Below are 17722 nucleotides of genomic sequence, written 5' to 3' on the forward strand. Positions count from 1 at the left end.
TAGACTAGACTATAGACTAGACTATAGACTAGACTATAGACTAGACTATAGACTAGACTATAGACTAGACTATAGACTAGACTATAGACTAGACTAAATCTGGGTCATTATTAGATTCTAAGACGATCCATGTCCGTCTGTTTTAAAATACGATAGAGCATAAGTGCTAGAGGGCTGAAATCCATTTCCGCAAATATTCGCAGTTGATTAGTTTCTGCAACATGTTGTCCTAAACATATTGCAGCAACATTTGTTTATGACAATAAATGCATCACTTTAAGGAATTGCTTATTGTAATGTTAATCCGTTTGAGGAGCTAATGTGTCTGTCTAATGCCAAAATCAATCATCACTTATTATTCTTTACATCTGCAGCTATATACAATATGTACATAGTTTATCAGGTTGTTAAACATTATAGAAAAAGATGTTCCTTAAATTATATACATAAATGTGTATATAAACAGATATATAGGAATCATTTATTTCAATACAACCATGACTAAATGCACATGTGTAGGATTATTTTATAATAAAATATTAATCCTATTAAATTCACTTATAAAAAAATTTATATACAATGCACTTTAATAACGAAATCCCTCAGTACATGAACCCAAAAAATTCATACAGGTAGTCAAAGTCTAATATTACTAATATCCGTGCATTTAGACAGTTCAAAAAGGATTTTCTTTTCAAAGGCCAAAGAACTTAGAAAAGAAATTACTAAATATTGTATTTTTGGGTATCTTAAAATCTTTTTTCGTACTTAAGTTTTATTCTATTAAAAAAAAAACTACTGAAACTGAATACAAAACAGCTATACAAATATAAAAAACATTAGTAACTAGGGAATTCGTTTTTCAGATGTGTGTGTTTTTTTTTTTTTGTATATTTCTGTTGCTGTATTTAACAGGTAACGGTAATCAAGGTTCAAGAGTTCAATGGCTCTATACAGTCATTTACCCGAAACAAGGCAAGACTATACAGTCAGTCACACAAGCTAGCTGCCTGGCTGGCAGGCAAGCAAGCCACTGAACTAAACCGAAATCAAGCTAAAGCGGCGAGAGTGAACCAAAAACGACGAATCAGTCAGTCACTCAACCATATAATTCATCGTGCTAAACAATATTCAATCATCATCATCAAAAGCAGCAAGAATAATAACAACAACAACAATATCTTCATGATTCAAAATCATCCTTTAAGCTGTTACTTACAACAACAAGAAGAACAACAACAAAACGTAAGTCAGTCAGTCATTCAGGCAGGTCGCTCATACGCATCGTCATTATTATCTTCAACATCACCATCACATGTAACCAATGCCTTCACTATTCCCATCGTCGTCATATAATTGCCTGCCAGCCTGATTCCTATATAGACTAATACTCAGACACCGGTTCAATTTACTTGTACAATACACTCCCAAATCTTGTATCTACATATCTATATATATGTGTGTGCAGACACTGATACAGACACCGACATATACTTAAATCCTCCAATACTTCAACAGACCAAATTCAAAGAACTTCCAGACTATATAAGTGAAACACACACATACTCACTTGTTCCGATATTCCGACACTCACTCATCTACTCAAAAAGATACGCAGTTATTTTTTATTCCAACTCTAACCACAAATACATACTGCATAAAAAACTCTAACAGTTATTTAAAAGAATTAATTGTAAATTCTTGGAAAAATTATGAATCAACAGATTTTATAGAACTTCGTTAGTATTGAAAAGTAAAAGAGTTGTTTTGAGCTGAGTCGAATCTTATTTAACCAACATCAAAGCATGAGTTGTATATGTATCGATCGTTTCTTCCTTTAAGGATATTCATATTTTCACAAGGGTCAAATATGACCCGATGTTCAACCCTCTAGCTCCCTCAGTGTGGTCCCACAATATATCCTTATTTATAACAGACAGATGGATGGAATCTTATAAGAATCTTTAGAATTTCAAACTAGATAATTTTGAGTATATACATAGCTATTAAAAATCGGTGCAAATCTTTTCCTAAATAAGAGATTTCCTTTAAAATTTCACTAAATTATAATTTATTTAAATTATTATTTAGTGAAAAAATCTAGTTTTAAAACCTTTAAACCTCTGCCCACAATTACAACCACAACAGCAAACGTCGTCGTACCCACACTTGAGGTGTGCAGAGTGGCGCATGATTAAATTTATCAAAGTAGAGAGATTCCGAAAAAACAAAATAAATTTTATGAAAAAAAAGAAGAAACAAGTAAAAAAAAAACAGATTCTACGGCCTTGCAAAGGGTCGTTAACTTTCCTACGTTCAGGCGAACGGCATCTGTATTAAAAATATTAAAAGTATTACTAGAGTTCTTTGCTGCAAACGAAAGCAGCACAGCAATGGGCACAGTGTAACGAGAAGGAGCATATAAAAAAACATAAACATGGATTTTATATATAACTATTTCAATATTTCTACTATTCCAGAGAGTAGTTTGTGGTAATGTGTGTGTATTTCGTTTTGTGTAAATTTACAGGGTATAAAACTGTTTAATATTGTTTACTAAAATAACAATAACAACAACAAGGAATAACAAAAACTTATTTATATTTTTCACGAGTGTATAAGAGAATTTTATGCACGTCTGGTGTAATGTCTGTCTGTCTGCTCGTCTGTCCCTGTCTGTGTCTGTATTTGTTATTTATTTCGCTTTCATATCGTAACAAAAACGTATCCATGTATCCGCCCAGCGGTTTTTAGGGGCTTACAATGTATTCCTATACTATAGACTAGACTATAGACTAGACTATAGACTAGACTAAATACTAGACTATAGACTAGACTATAGACTAGACTATAGACTAGACTATAGACTAGACTATAGACTAGACTATAGACTAGACTATAGACAAGACTATAGACTAGACTATAGACTAGACTATAGACAAGACTATAGACTAGACTATAGACTAGACTATAGACTAGACTATAGACTAGATTATAGACTAGACTATAGACTAGACTATAGACTAGATTATAGACTAGACTATAGACTAGACTATAGACTAGACTATAGACTAGACTATAGACTAGACTATAGACTAGACTATAGACTAGACTATAGACTAGACTATAGACTAACTATAGACTAGACTATAGACTAGACTATAGACTAGACTATAGACTAGACTATAGACTAGACTATAGACTAGACTATAGACTAGACTAGACTAGACTAGACTATAGACTAGACTAGACTAGACTAGACTATAGACTAGACTATAGACTAGACTATAGACTAGACTATAGACTAGACTATAGACTAGACTATAGACTAGACTATAGACTAGATAGACTAGACTATAGACTAGACTATAGACTAGACTATAGACTAGACTATAGACTAGACTATAGACTAGACTATAGACTAGACTATAGACTAGACTATAGACTAGACTATAGACTAGACTATAGACTAGACTATAGACTAGACTATAGACTAGACTATAGACTAGACTATAGACTAGACTATAGACTAGACTATAGACTAGACTATAGACTAGACTATAGACTAGACTATAGACTAGACTATAGACTAGACTATAGACTAGACTATAGACTAGACTATAGACTAGACTATAGACTAGACTAAGACTAGACTATAGACTAGACTATAGACTAGACTATAGACTAGACTATAGACTAGACTATAGACTAGACTATAGACTAGACTATAGACTAGACTATAGACTAGACTATAGACTAGACTATAGACTAGACTATAGACTAGACTATAGACTAGACTATAGACTAGACTATAGACTAGACTATAGACTAGACTATAGACTAGACTATAGACTAGACTATAGACTAGACTATAGACTAGACTATAGACTAGACTATAGACTAGACTATAGACTAGACTTAGACTAGACTAGACTAGACTATAGACTAGACTATAGACTAGACTATAGACTAGACTATAGACTAGACTATAGACTAGACTATAGACTAGACTATAGACTAGACTATAGACTAGACTATAGACTAGACTATAGACTAGACTATAGACTAGACTATAGACTAGACTATAGACTAGACTATAGACTAGACTATAGACTAGACTATAGACTAGATCACAGACTAGTCCATAAAGTAGTAAATAGACTGGGCCAAAGAATAGACTTGTCTATAGAACAGATCTTATACTAGAACATATGCTAGTCCATATACTAATCCATAGACTAGTCAGAAGAATAATCTATAGACTAGTCCGTAGACTTATCTACAGACTAGTCCATAGACTATGTAATCTACTACTCCATATAAAAACCATGGACTAATAAAGTATAGTCAAAAGACTAGTTAATAGTCTGGTACATACTAGTCTAGTTCAGGATAGTCCATGTACTAGTCAATCGACTAGACCATAAAGTAGTCAATAAACTAGTTGATAGACTAGTCAATATACCAGTCCTTGACAAGTCCATAAACTAGTCCAAAGAATAGGCAATATACTAGTTGATTTATTGATCCATAAACTAGTACATAGACTAATCCATAGACTAGTACATAGAATAACCCATAGACTAGTTTATAAAGTGTCCTATATACTAGTCCATGGACTAGGCAATAGAAAAGTCAATAAACAATAAAGTAGTAAATTTTAACCCACCACCACTAGTAGTGAAGTATGGCTGAAGTGGTCAATTTTTAACAGTCGCCGCGAACTACAGGGTTTAGTTGTGTAAAAAAGTGCATGTATTTTATTATTATTGTTGTAGTCGTTGGCGTTACAATACTGTTCAAGAAATCTAAATTAAGATGGGTTCATTCATGGTTCTGTTTGTATTCGTGACTACGTCGACGACGACGAGTATATTGTTGAGGCATCCATTAATGGGGGATGTGCTATTAAATGTTATTGCCATTATGGTTGTTGTTCTGTTGTTGTTATTGTTTTTTTGGACAGTTGTGGGGTTAAAAACATATTAACCTTTTGTAGGATTTTGACCTTTTTTTCAGTCTACTCTTACGTATTTATACTTAAATGTGGATGTAACAGCAGAAAATTCCCAAAATTATTATTTGACAATTCCATTTTTAGTATATTTTATTTTTGTTTTTGGTTTTTTTTTATAATTTCGCCAAAAGGTTTTTGAACTGACAATATTTTACGTTTTAATAGAGGATTGTGAAATTAATTTATTTATTAATACTCTGCTGCTGCTGTTGTTGTTGGTACTGTTTGCCACTTGCCAGGGGCATTGCTGTTGTTGTCAAGTTATTATTGTTTATAAAGTAAATTACCTAATTATTAATAAAAAATTTACAAAAAAATATATAGTCTCCAAACTCTTATAAACCAACGACGACACATGTGTAAAAGGTCTGTTTGTCCAATTCTCTGTCATATTTTATTATTATTTATTATTTGCACTGGTATTTTTGTTTTTGCTTTTTTTTGTAGTTACAATCAAATTGTGTTAATAAAATGCAATTATTTGTTTAATAGCAACAATAACAACAAAATCTCTTTAGAAAATTAAACGAAAATACAGCAACAACAACGTAAAACAGAAAAAAAAAACAATAAAACATTCACTCCAAGGTTCTGTATACAAAGTGTTTTTTTTTGTACAGGAGGCCAATGACACTTGCATTTAAACCTAGGACAACTTGAAAAGATTACACACAAAGGAAAAACAAAACTCATCGTCGGATTTTTATTTTTGGGGGTGGGACATCATGTTTCGGATTTTTTTTAATATTTTTCTCTTACATATTCAACGGAAAAAAATGATTTATTAGCCAGAATTTTTTAAAGGCAAAAATTTTGGAAGATCATTAACCTTATTATGAACGTAAACAAGGTTCAACATTATTTTATATTTTGAAATGAACTGACAACATTTGACATTTTCATTGGAATTCTAGGGAGAAACAAAATTTGTAGATTTTTTTTTTATAAATTTTAAAGTAATAAAACTTGCGGAAAATGTGTTTGTATTTCTAGTAGCATTTTATTAAAAGTTCTTTGCTCTTTAGAAATGAACTCGGGGTTGAATTTACACAATTTGCTAACGGCTGCCCAGCTGTTTAAAGAATTTGCGTAAATAAATATTTGAGCAGACAAGTGAATGTCAGTTAAATTCCAATATTTAAAGCTATGAGGGTTTAAAATTTAAACTTTGAAATTTTATAATTTTTAAAATATAAAAGAGGAAGTAATGTACTGTAACTGGGAAAATATGATGATAGATAAAAATTTCCTTAAGCCAGAACTGAAGAACTGAACTAGCACTGAACTTGAACTGAAGAATGAACTAATGAACTAGACTGAACTAGAACTGAACTAGAACTGAACTAGAACTGAACTAGAACTGAACTAGAACTGAACTAGAACTGAACTAGAACTGAACTAGAACTGAACTAGAACTGAACTAGAACTGAACTAGAACTGAACTAGAACTGAACTAGAACTGAACTAGAACTGAACTAGAACTGAACTAGAACTGAACTAGAACTGAACTAGAACTGAACTAGAACTGAACTAGAACTGAACTAGAACTGAACTAGAACTGAACTAGAACTGAACTAGAACTAGAACTGAACTAGAACTGAACTAGAACTGAACTAGAACTGAACTAGAACTGAACTAGAACTGAACTAGAACTGAACTAGAACTGACTAGAACTGAACTAGAACTGAACTAGAACTGAACTAGAACTGAACTAGAACTGAACTAGAACTGAACTAGAACTGAACTAGAACTGAACTAGAACTGAACTAGAACTGAACTAGAACTGAACTAGAACTGAACTAGAACTGAACTAGAACTGAACTAGAACTGAACTAGAACTGAACTAGAACTGAACTAGAACTGAACTAGAACTGAACTAGAACTGACTAGAACTGAACTAGAACTGAACTAGAACTAGAACTAGAACTGAACTAGAACTGAACTAGAACTGAACTAGAACTGAACTACAACTGAACTAGAACTGAACTAGAACTGAACTAGAACTGAACTAGAACTGAACTAGAACTAGAACTGAATTAGTTGTTACAAGACCGATCAATATCAACCTTCTTCTGGATCAATAACTAAATCAAGGAAAGCATAATTTGGTTTTTTCCCACTTTAAAATTTCAAAGTCGATTAAGTCGTACTACAGGTAAAAATTTTCGATACATATTACTTTTAGACCAAAAACAAACTAGACCAAACAAACCAAAATTCCGAGGCAACAGTTGTATGGGGGATACAACTGTTCCCTCGGAATTTTGGTTAGTTCTAACTAGTGTAAAATGAGGATATATGTGACATCAGGTCTAAAGAAATACTTCTAGGTCAACATCGGGCTCTTTGTGCTCTACTTTAGCAAAGTCTCTAGTGGAAATCGAAGCCACGACCATCACACAAATTAGACCCTGGTCCACACTCAAGAGCGGCCACAGAAAACATTTATCTTAGAAAAATTTATGAGGATCAGTCTATATTAGATCCTCCTTCAGAAAATCAGATATGATTTAGTTTAAGAATAAAATTGCTGTAACAAACTCTAGAGTTTTGATCATAATTTAAACAAGACTCTTCCAAAAATCAATTTTAATGTTAGAGACTTCGAGTTAATAACGATTTTGTAATAGACTTCAATACCAGGACCGTCAGAATTGCTCTTTCTCAATGCAGGTGTAGTATGTCATATCCGACTATATATTTATTACATGGATATAGATTCAAGATTGGAAGAATCTTATCCGGAAATAAATAAAGTCTAATGTCTATTGAGCGATTACTGGTGCATGCAAACAAGGTACTAAGCAGAGACTGATATTAATTTACAAACTGAACCGACTTACAGAAAGGCGAAAATATAGTTAGTTTTTATGAGGATTCTAAAATATTTAGGTTATGCAGGGATTTCCAAAATATTTAGGGTCTTGCAGTGACTGTCCATACATTAGAACGTTTAAAAAATCCTTAAGAAGACAACAGAACAATAACTTGTTTTATCATATGATGTTTTCTAAATAATTTTGGGTCGAGTGATGTTTCATCAAAAACTGGGCTTACAATTCGAAATTCTTCCTTTTGCTTTAAATGTTAATTAATTAAACAATTAGGGCAAGGTTAGCTTTTAAAGCAAATCTTTAGTTGAGCAATTATGACCCATGAATACGTTCTAAGGGTTAATTATTAATTTACACAATTTAAATTGATTTAAATCAAAAACGGGAAGATTAATCATGAATTGATTTATTAGCCCTCTAAAATTCATTTCCCTAATGATATTTAAAACAAAAAGAAAACATTCCTATACTACGCCTTAGACTTTCAAATCTCCTAACGATCTAGTACCTACTTAAAGATCGTTCTGATCTAAAAACTAATATTTCAAAAAGACATTTCATATTACAAGGGAAAGTTCATCTCAACTTAATTGCTAACAGATGTCGCATTTGAACTCAAATGCAGACAGATTTTAATCTCTACATGTGTCTAAGGCATGAAGGCCATTCGCAATTAGTCTATGTACGTTTACACACGACGATTAATAGTGAATATAAACTGGAAAAAAATACTAAAAGCCAATAAAAAATATACATATATGTATATCACCAGTATATTAATTAAAATTCTAAAAAAAAAATGTGAAAAAAATTTGTATTGTAATGTAATGCAATGAAATGTAATATAAATTTCATTTGATTTTATTTAAATCAATTAATCATACGTAGTAAGTTGGAAGAAAAAACGTCTTATCAAACCAGGAAGTGATTTTTTTTTGAACGATTATCATCAATATTACAATGTATGTCAGCAATATGCAGGTTTTTAACAAACGACAGACAGACAGACAAACAGACATACTGCAGGCAAGGCACCTTAATTAAAGAATATTCATACAAATTTATATGGAAATTCTAGAATTAATTATGCCAAAGACTGACATTAAAACATACTTATGTAAAAGCTTAGTTTGTATAATTAATTATGTAATTTTAAATTTATAACTAATAGGATATATTAGCTAATGTGAACACAGCTTTTTTTTAATTAAAAAAAACCTTTGCTAAATTTATTACATTTTATATAAAACTTCCTTCCTGCTTTTTAGAATTTTTTAATTTAATTTATTTGCAATTTTCAACTCCAAGAATATAAAAAATGAAATTGTTTACGGAAAACCTCAACTCTTGTTACCACAAATTAGTAATTTTTTTTGTTAAATTGTATTAACTTTATATAAAGGTCACACATTTGATGGTCAATACACATTTGAGGGTTAAGACCTTCATTTATCCTCTAACTATTATTCACAACATTTTACAAATATTTTACAAGCATAGATTTTCAAATGTATGAATCACAGTGATGAAATGATAATATGTTTATTTTATTATTGTTTTTTTTTTTTTTCTGGTTATATTGTTGTAAAGATTAAAACTAAAATTATTGACAAACAGACATCGGACAGCCAATAAAAATCTTTGATTCACTATGAGTTTTTTTTAGAGAACAGACTTAAGTTTAATGGTGTCGTATGTTTAAAAGTGAATCATCTTAGTGGAGGTAGTCAAGTCAGGACGTTGTTATTCAAGAAATTTGCCACAAAAATGTCAACTTTAAAGTTGTCTTAATAGTTAAAGCCATCACTGTTGAGGTTATTGAATATTCACAGACCCAGACATAGACAAGACAGGGTTCTTTTCGCTTTAATGTTTATTGTCCGTCTGTCTGTCTGTGTTTGTATGTTTTGCCCCTTTTGCCATTTTTATTTCTTTGCAAATTCTCCTTTTAGTTTATTCTCTCTGGGTATTTTATAGTTTTCTTAGTATTTCTGCTTAATTTGTGTTTAAAAGAAACTGAAAACTTCCAAAATGAAATAAAATTGTAAGAGAGGAGAAAGAAAAAATAAGAAATAGAAATAATAAAAAAGCTTTAAACAAATAACAACCAGAAGTTGTATTCAGCTCATAGTACAAAATTGTATGACACACAGTGCATTAGTGTAACCCAATAAACATTGAGGAAGGTTGTTTGTATTAAGTAAAAAACACTAATTAAAAACTATTTATTTAGAAAGTCTGAAGTTTGTTAAAAAACAGGAATCAAATAGAATATTCTGGGTACAAATATCCTAGTCTATAGTCTAGTCTATAGTCTAGTCTATAGTCTAGTCTATAGTCTAGTCTATAGTCTAGTCTATAGTCTAGTCTATAGTCTAGTCCTATAGTCTAGTCTATAGTCTAGTCTATAGTTCTAGTCTATAGTCTAGTCTATAGTCTAGTCTATAGTCAGTCTAGTCTATAGTCTAGTCTATAGTCTAGTCTATAGTCTAGTCTATAGTCTAGTCTATAGTCTAGTCTATAGTCTAGTCTATAGTCTAGTCTATAGTCTAGTCTATAGTCTAGTCTATAGTCTAGTCTATAGTCTAGTCTATAGTCTAGTCTATAGTCTAGTCTATAGTCTAGTCTATAGTCTAGTCTATAGTCTAGTCTATAGTCTAGTCTATAGTCTAGTCTATAGTCTAGTCTATAGTCTAGTCTATAGTCTAGTCTATAGTCTAGTCTATAGTCTAGTCTATAGTCTAGTCTATAGTCTAGTCTATAGTCTAGTCTATAGTCTAGTCTATAGTCTAGTCTATAGTCTAGTCTATAGTCTAGTCTATAGTCTAGTCTATAGTCTATTCTATACTCTAGTCTTTAGTCTAGTCTATAGTCTAGTCTATAGTCTAGTCTATAGTCTAGTCTATAGTCTAGTCTATAGTCTAGTCTTTAGTCTAGTCTATAGTCTAGTCTATAGTCTAGTCTATAGTCTAGTCTATAGTCTAGTCTATAGTCTAGTCTAGTCTAGTCTAGTCTATAGTCTAGTCTATAGTCTAGTCTATAGTCTAGTCTATAGTCTAGTCTATAGTCTAGTCTATAGTCTAGTCTATAGTCTAGTCTATAGTCTAGTCTATAGTCTAGTCTATAGTCTAGTCTATAGTCAAGTCTTTAGTCTTGTCTTTAGTCTAGTCTATAGTCTAGTCTATAGTCTAGTCTATAGTCTAGTCTATAGTCTAGTCTATAGTCTAGTCTATAGTCTAGTCTATAGTCTACTCTACAGTCTAGTCTATAGTCTAGTCTACAGTCTAGTCTTTCGAACAAAATATTAACTTGTTCTCTTTTATTGCTTAAGAGGATAAACATGTTTAAAGCTTGCGGAAAATAGGGAAGTTGGATTTGTCCACTTAACCTCAATTTACCAGGTAATTTTAACCCTTAAGAGAGCTAAATCTCCCAAGGTTGTTATGGTTATATTAAAACACATTTGAAATTGTTTAAATAAAGATTTTAAATAATAGTTTCATAAAAAGTTAATAAACCTATTAAAATTTAACCCTTACCAAACACACAGCCTTAAACCTAGTTTAACTCTATAATGAACTTTATAAAAAAGATAAACAAACTATCAAATTATTTCTTTAAATAAATGCTCATAAATAAACTTGAAACATAACATAAACCAAAATATTAAACTCTTAACGGTCAGACACATTTAAATAATTTAAAATGTTTCATAAATAAATAAAAAATAAACAAAAGTTTATTGACAATAGTTTAAAAATAAAAACAAAACTACCGTTCAACAGTTAAATTCACATGCGGGTGAGGTTAACTTGAATTGAACTGAACTGTAATGAGTGTTTATGTAGGTTTGTTTGATTTAATTTGTTTTACAAGGTTTAATATTTAACTATACAGTTTTGTATTTATTTAATATTATTTTTAAGTGTGTATGTGTGTGAGCATTTATTTGTTTTATTATTATTTTTATTTATTTTTTAAAAAAAAAAAGGTGCATTAACATTTATTTAAATTTGCCTTGAATTGATTTTCAATCAAATGTGAGTGAGTTCATAACGAAAGTTTACAAAAAGTTCATTCACTTGACAGGCGAATGAATAAACAGAAATATTTTTTTGTATTTTTTTCTGTATATTGGGTAGAGACGCGCAATATCTAATAAAAATCTATGTGTCCAAAGTGTTGTTGTTCGCTTTATTATTTTATATATTTATTTTTGCATTTTTTTGTTGTTATTTTTGTTGATTTTTCGTATGACTGTGTGTAAGAATAAAAAAAAGTGTGTATGTCTGCTATTATAAACTTACCAAGACATATAGAAAATATTGTAAAGTTACAGCTAGTGTCAGCTAATTAGTAATAGATGTAGATATTTCTATGTTTTTTTGTTTGGAAATATTTCTAAAGAAATGCAAGTTGATAGCAATATCAAACTCGAAATCGAATAAAACTGTTATATAGAAAAATTTTGTGAAAAAACTTATCAGCAAGTTGTTATACTTAAAATGTATAGAACAACTTTTATCAGCTAAACTGCTATACGAATAATTTTCTTTAAAAAAAACTGTTATACAGAAAATATTTGGCAAAAAAAAAACTTTTATCTCTTGAGTTTTATAGAAACAAAACTTACATAAAGTTTTTTTTCAAATAAAACTGTTATACGTGAGATTTTAATTTTCTTTAGATTAAAAAAAACTGTTATACAAAAACGTTTGCTTATAGAATCATTTTTGTACACAAAATCTTTTATCTACTAATTTTCTTTAGAAAAAACTTTTATACAAAACATTTTCTTGAGAAAAAAAATAGTTATACAGAAAATTTTCTTAAAAAAAACTGTTATACAGAAAATTTGTTTTTGGAAAAAACAGTTTTGTAGAAATTTTTTTGAATAAACTAATATCTTAAGAAGAAAAAGTATTATACGAATACGTTTCTTTAGAAAAACTGTTATACAGAACATTTTTTACACCAAAAAAAGCTGTTATACATAATATTTTCTTTGAGATAAAATGTTTTACAGAAAATTTTTGTAAAAGCAAATTTTCTTAAGAAAAAAACTGTTATACGAATAATTTTCTTTAAAAAAACTGTTATACGGAAAAATTTTTAAGCAAAAAAAACTGTTATACATAAAATTTTCTTTGAGATAAACTGTTTTACAGAATATTTATTGTAAAAGCAAATTTTCTTAAGAAGAAAACTGTTATACGAATACTTTTCTTTAGAAAAACTGTTATACGGAACATATTTTACACAAAAAAACTGTTATACATAAAATTTTATTTGGAATAAACTGTTTTACATAACACTGATTTTATAAGCAAATTTTCTTAAGAAGAAAACTGTTATACTAATACTTTTCTTTAGAAAAGCTGTTATACGGAACATTTTTTACACAGAAACTGTTATACAGAAAATTTTCTTTGGATTTACCTGTTTAATAGAAAATGTTTTGTATAATCTGATTTCTTAAGAAAAAAAGCTGTTATACTAATAAGTTTCTTAAGAAAAACTGTTATACGGAACATATTTTACACAAAAAAACTGTTATACATAAAATTTTCTTTGGGATAAACTATTTTACAGAAAAGTTTTGTATAAGCTAATTTTTTTAAGAATAAAACTGTTATACTAATAAGTTTCTTTTCAAAAACTGTTATACGGAACATTTTTGACACAAAAAAAAAACTGTTATACATACAATTTTCTTTGTGATAAACCATTTTACAGAAAATTATTGGTATAACCTAATTTTCTTAAGAAAAAACTGTAATACGTTTACCTTTCCGTAGAAAAACTGTTATACGGAACATTTTTTTACACAAAAACTTTTATCTACTCATTTTCTTTAGAAAAAAACAAACAAAAACATAAAATTTTTCTTATTAAAAGAAGAAAAACAAGCTGTTATGCGAGTACTTTTCTTTAGAAAAAAAACTGTTATACAGATAATTTTTAATGTCAAACCTTTGATATTTTTAATTTCTTTAGAACAGGCTTTAACACATAAAACTTTATGCATAAAAAACTGTTATACCGGCAATTTTTTTTATAGAAAAACTGTTATACAAAAAAATTTCACTAGAAAAATGTTTATTACTTATTTTTTTTTTCTGAAAAAAAAAAAACTGTTATACGAATACTTTTCCTTAGAAATTGGTGCCAAAACTTTAATATTTTTATTTTCTTTAGAACAAGCTTTTATACACAAAACTTTCTTCAGAAAAGAACTGTTATACAGACATTTTTCTTTATAGAATTATTAGAAAACATTTTATTACTTAATTTCCTTTATAAAAAACTCTTATACGAATGTTATTCTTTATAAAAAAAACTGTTATACAGATAATTTTTGATGTCAAACCTTTAATACATTTATTTTCTTTAGAAAAAGCTTTTACACATAAAATTTTCTCTAGGAAAAAACTGTTATACAACAAATTTTTAATAGAAAAACTTTTATCACCAAATTTCCTTTAAAGCAACTGTTATACGGATACTTTTCTTTAAAGAAAACGTTATATGGGAAATTTTTAACCCAAAAACTTTTTTCTGATAATTTTCGTAAAAAACTGTTATACATAAAATTTTCTTTAAAAATAACTGTTATACAGAAAATGTCCTACGTAAAAGAACTGTTATACAGAAAAATTTTAATTTAATTTATTGTACTTAGAGCTCAAAAACTTTTAGATCTTTTTTTTTGATATTTTTATATAGATTTTTCCAACTTCTTTCGACTTTTGGACCTTTTCCGAGTTATTTCGATTTTTAATTATAAAAAATATTCTTCATTTTTTGCTACAAGAGTTTAGATCTTTATTTGAGCAATATAATCTAGTTCGAGTTAAGGCGATAGTTCGTAAATCGAACCCAATTTTCAATGATTTTCAAACAGAACTAAAAAGCCCGCATTAAATGTCAAAGGTTAGGAGTAAAGCAAAAAGTTTAAAACATAATTGACCTAGGGCTATTTAGCTAACAACAGCTGTATGCTGTAAATACATACATAAAAACTTTTAACAAATGTTTATAATAAAATACATACAAACACATTTATATGCATGTAAATATACAAAATGTATATTAAGTGTGGGGGGTTTTCTTATTATGGTTGTTGTTGTTATTATTTTTGTATATAATTCTTTTAAATATTGCATATTTTCTGTTGTATTTTAAAGAAAAAAAAAATCGAAATAAATTGAAAATACAACAACAAGAATAATAATAATTCATATAGAAAAGCAAAAAAAAAAAGTGTGTAAAAGAAGGGAAGAATGATGGTGGGTTGGATGGAGGGATGGTTGGTTGGTTGGTTGGTTGAATGGTTGGTTGTACTTACTTGTGTGGCATCTGAATACGGGGTACTTGAGTTCAAATTAACACGTTCTGAACCGAAAACAACATTTGATTGTTGCTGCTGCTGCTGTTGTTGTTGTTGATGTTGCATTTGTAATTGCTGCTGTTGATGTTGTTGTTGTTGCTGTTGCAATTGTTGTTCCATTTTATTTAAAATTTGTGTGGATTTGTTGTTGTTATGTTGATATAAATTTTGATTGATTATATTTGTGTTGTTGTTATTGTTGTTATTATTATTATTGCTGTTGTTGTTAAAATTTTTATTAAAATTTATAAAATTTAAATTATTTTCAAAATTTATATTGATTTTATCATCGACATTAAGCGTTTTTATTAAATTAGAGGAGGTTTTTATTAAATTGCTATTGCTGCTGTTGTTACTGTTACTGTTGCTATGCTATTCGTACTAACACTACTGTTATTAGTTGTGTTACTAATGTTGCTGGTACTGCTGCTATTGCTTGTATTACTACTGTTACTGTTGCTGTTAATATTAAATATATTGTGATGGTTGTTGCTGTTGGTGTTACAAGTTTTATTATTACTACTACTGCCGCTGTTGCTGCTGCTATTGCTGTTCTTGCTGTTTTTGTTGTATTTAGTTTTGTTGTTTTTATTGTACATATGTTACCACCAGCTGTAAGTTGGTTATGAGTAATATTTGTCGCAGTCGCTGCTAAAGTTTTTTTTCAATTTTTTTGCTGCTGTAGTAGTAGTTGTTGTTGTTTTTGCTTTTATTAAATTTTCTTTATATTGTATTATTTCTTGTTGTTGCTGTTGTTGTAGCAATACTCCTTCATATGTATAGAATTTCGTATTAATTCTTCTTCGTCTTCGTTTGCCTCTTCTTCTGCTGCTGTTAATATTATATCTTTAACATTAACTATTTCTTGCTGTTGTTTGTTGCTGCTGCTGTTCTCTTATATTGTATTATTTTCAAATTCTTCTTGTTCGTGTTCTTCGTCTTCTCTATAATTTCATTAAATTTTCTTCGATTAACTCCTCGATTAAAGATTGTTCCAAATCCGTGATCATATAGGGATTTATGGTAATTTCAGCCGTTGTTGTTGATGTTGCTACGGCTGTCACTGCTGCTGCTGTTGTTGTTGTCGTTATTGTTGTTATTGGTATCTCCACTAAATCTCTACGTCTTCTTTAAAATCATTTAAACCAAATGATTCACAAATCATGTTCAATTTAATTTCTTTAACAAGTTTTCTTAAAAATTTTGAAAAAATTTTTGCTTTCTTGTTGTTGTTGTTGTGTTAATGTTGGTTTTAAGGTCTCGTAGTTCAAAATTCATAATCACTCATTCAAAGACGTTGACAACACGTTGTTAAAAAACTGATTTCGTTATTTAAAAATTTTGTGTTTTTGACGATTTAGCAAAATAGTCTAGTGAGTGTGTAAGAAAACACCAACAACTGTTTTTATTTAAAAAAAAAGTCTCCTTGGCAGTGTTGTAGAGTATTGAAACTAAACGTTTTGGTTGTTGTTGTTGCTGTGGTAGTTGTATGTAAAAAAGTATGAGTAATTCATAAAAAAGATTAGTCAGACCCAGAGGAGTTTTTTTTTCGTGTTGTATGCTTTTTTTCCTGGTTTAATGCAGTTAATTTGTTTTTGTTGTTGTTTTTATTCAGCTGATATATGAGTTTTTAGTTGTTGTATGTATACATATATTTATTGTTTTTGTTGTTTTTTATATATATTTTTATAGCTAGATACAAAATGAGGTAGTTTTTTTTTAAATTTCTGTTAGATTTGAAAATGATTTTTATATAAAATTTCAAATCTACTGGTTTTGTAGTTTTATTTATTAATTTCTGCTATTCCTCCTGTTTTGCTTATAATGTTTTTATGGTTGTTATATTATTTATATGGTTTTTGTTGTAGTTTTTGTTTCTTTCTAAGCTCCCAAACGTCAACTGCACTTCAAAGTGAACACAAAACGATTTCAAGGTGAATCTATGTTACTATTTTTGTATTTTTTTTTTGTATTTATTTATTTATAATATTTTTTTTCTCTACTCAAATACTTTACTAATATTGTTGTTGTTATTGTTGCTTTATGTACTACCTGTACATTTGCAGTTTATATATGTATGTATATATTACCAAGTATATAGAAAAAAATAACGTTCATATGTATATATTTTGTTATTTATTTTATTTGAATAGGAAACTATTTTTTTTTATTTCTTTACACACGATTTTTTGTTGTTGTTGTTTTTAATTTCAATACTTTTTTTTTATTTGTAATTTATATTAAAGTCTCACGTTCTGGTTTGTTATTAAATAAATTAAATTATTAAACTCAATAATCGTTTTTTATTTCTTCTTATGAAATTTTTTTGTTAAAAAAAAACTTAACGTTTTTTTTCTGGTTTCTGTAATGTCACTTTTATTATTATTATTTTTGTCATAAATTATTGTTTTTTTAAATAAATTTAAACACGTTTCTAAGTTGTAGTAGCCAATAATAAATGTTTTATAAGCGTTTTATAAA

General features: G+C 28.9%; 1 protein-coding gene across 1 annotated transcript in view; it reads right to left on the minus strand.

The window, feature by feature from the left end:
- The window catches only part of LOC119610059 (putative transcription factor SOX-14), a 32109-nt gene extending 15189 nt beyond the window's left edge, over nucleotides 1-16920 (minus strand). The window contains exon 1 of the mRNA XM_037965137.1: nucleotides 15200-16920. Coding sequence (XP_037821065.1) covers nucleotides 15200-15361 — 162 coding nt within the window. The 5' untranslated portion in view covers nucleotides 15362-16920. The remainder of the gene's footprint in view (nucleotides 1-15199) is intronic.
- Nucleotides 16921-17722: the final 802 nt, after the last annotated feature.

This window comes from Lucilia sericata, unplaced genomic scaffold (assembly GCF_015586225.1).
Source record: "Lucilia sericata isolate MDLA Ls3-8-SP2 unplaced genomic scaffold, ASM1558622v1 Contig001109F_arrow, whole genome shotgun sequence".
Classification (NCBI taxonomy): domain Eukaryota; kingdom Metazoa; phylum Arthropoda; class Insecta; order Diptera; family Calliphoridae; genus Lucilia; species Lucilia sericata.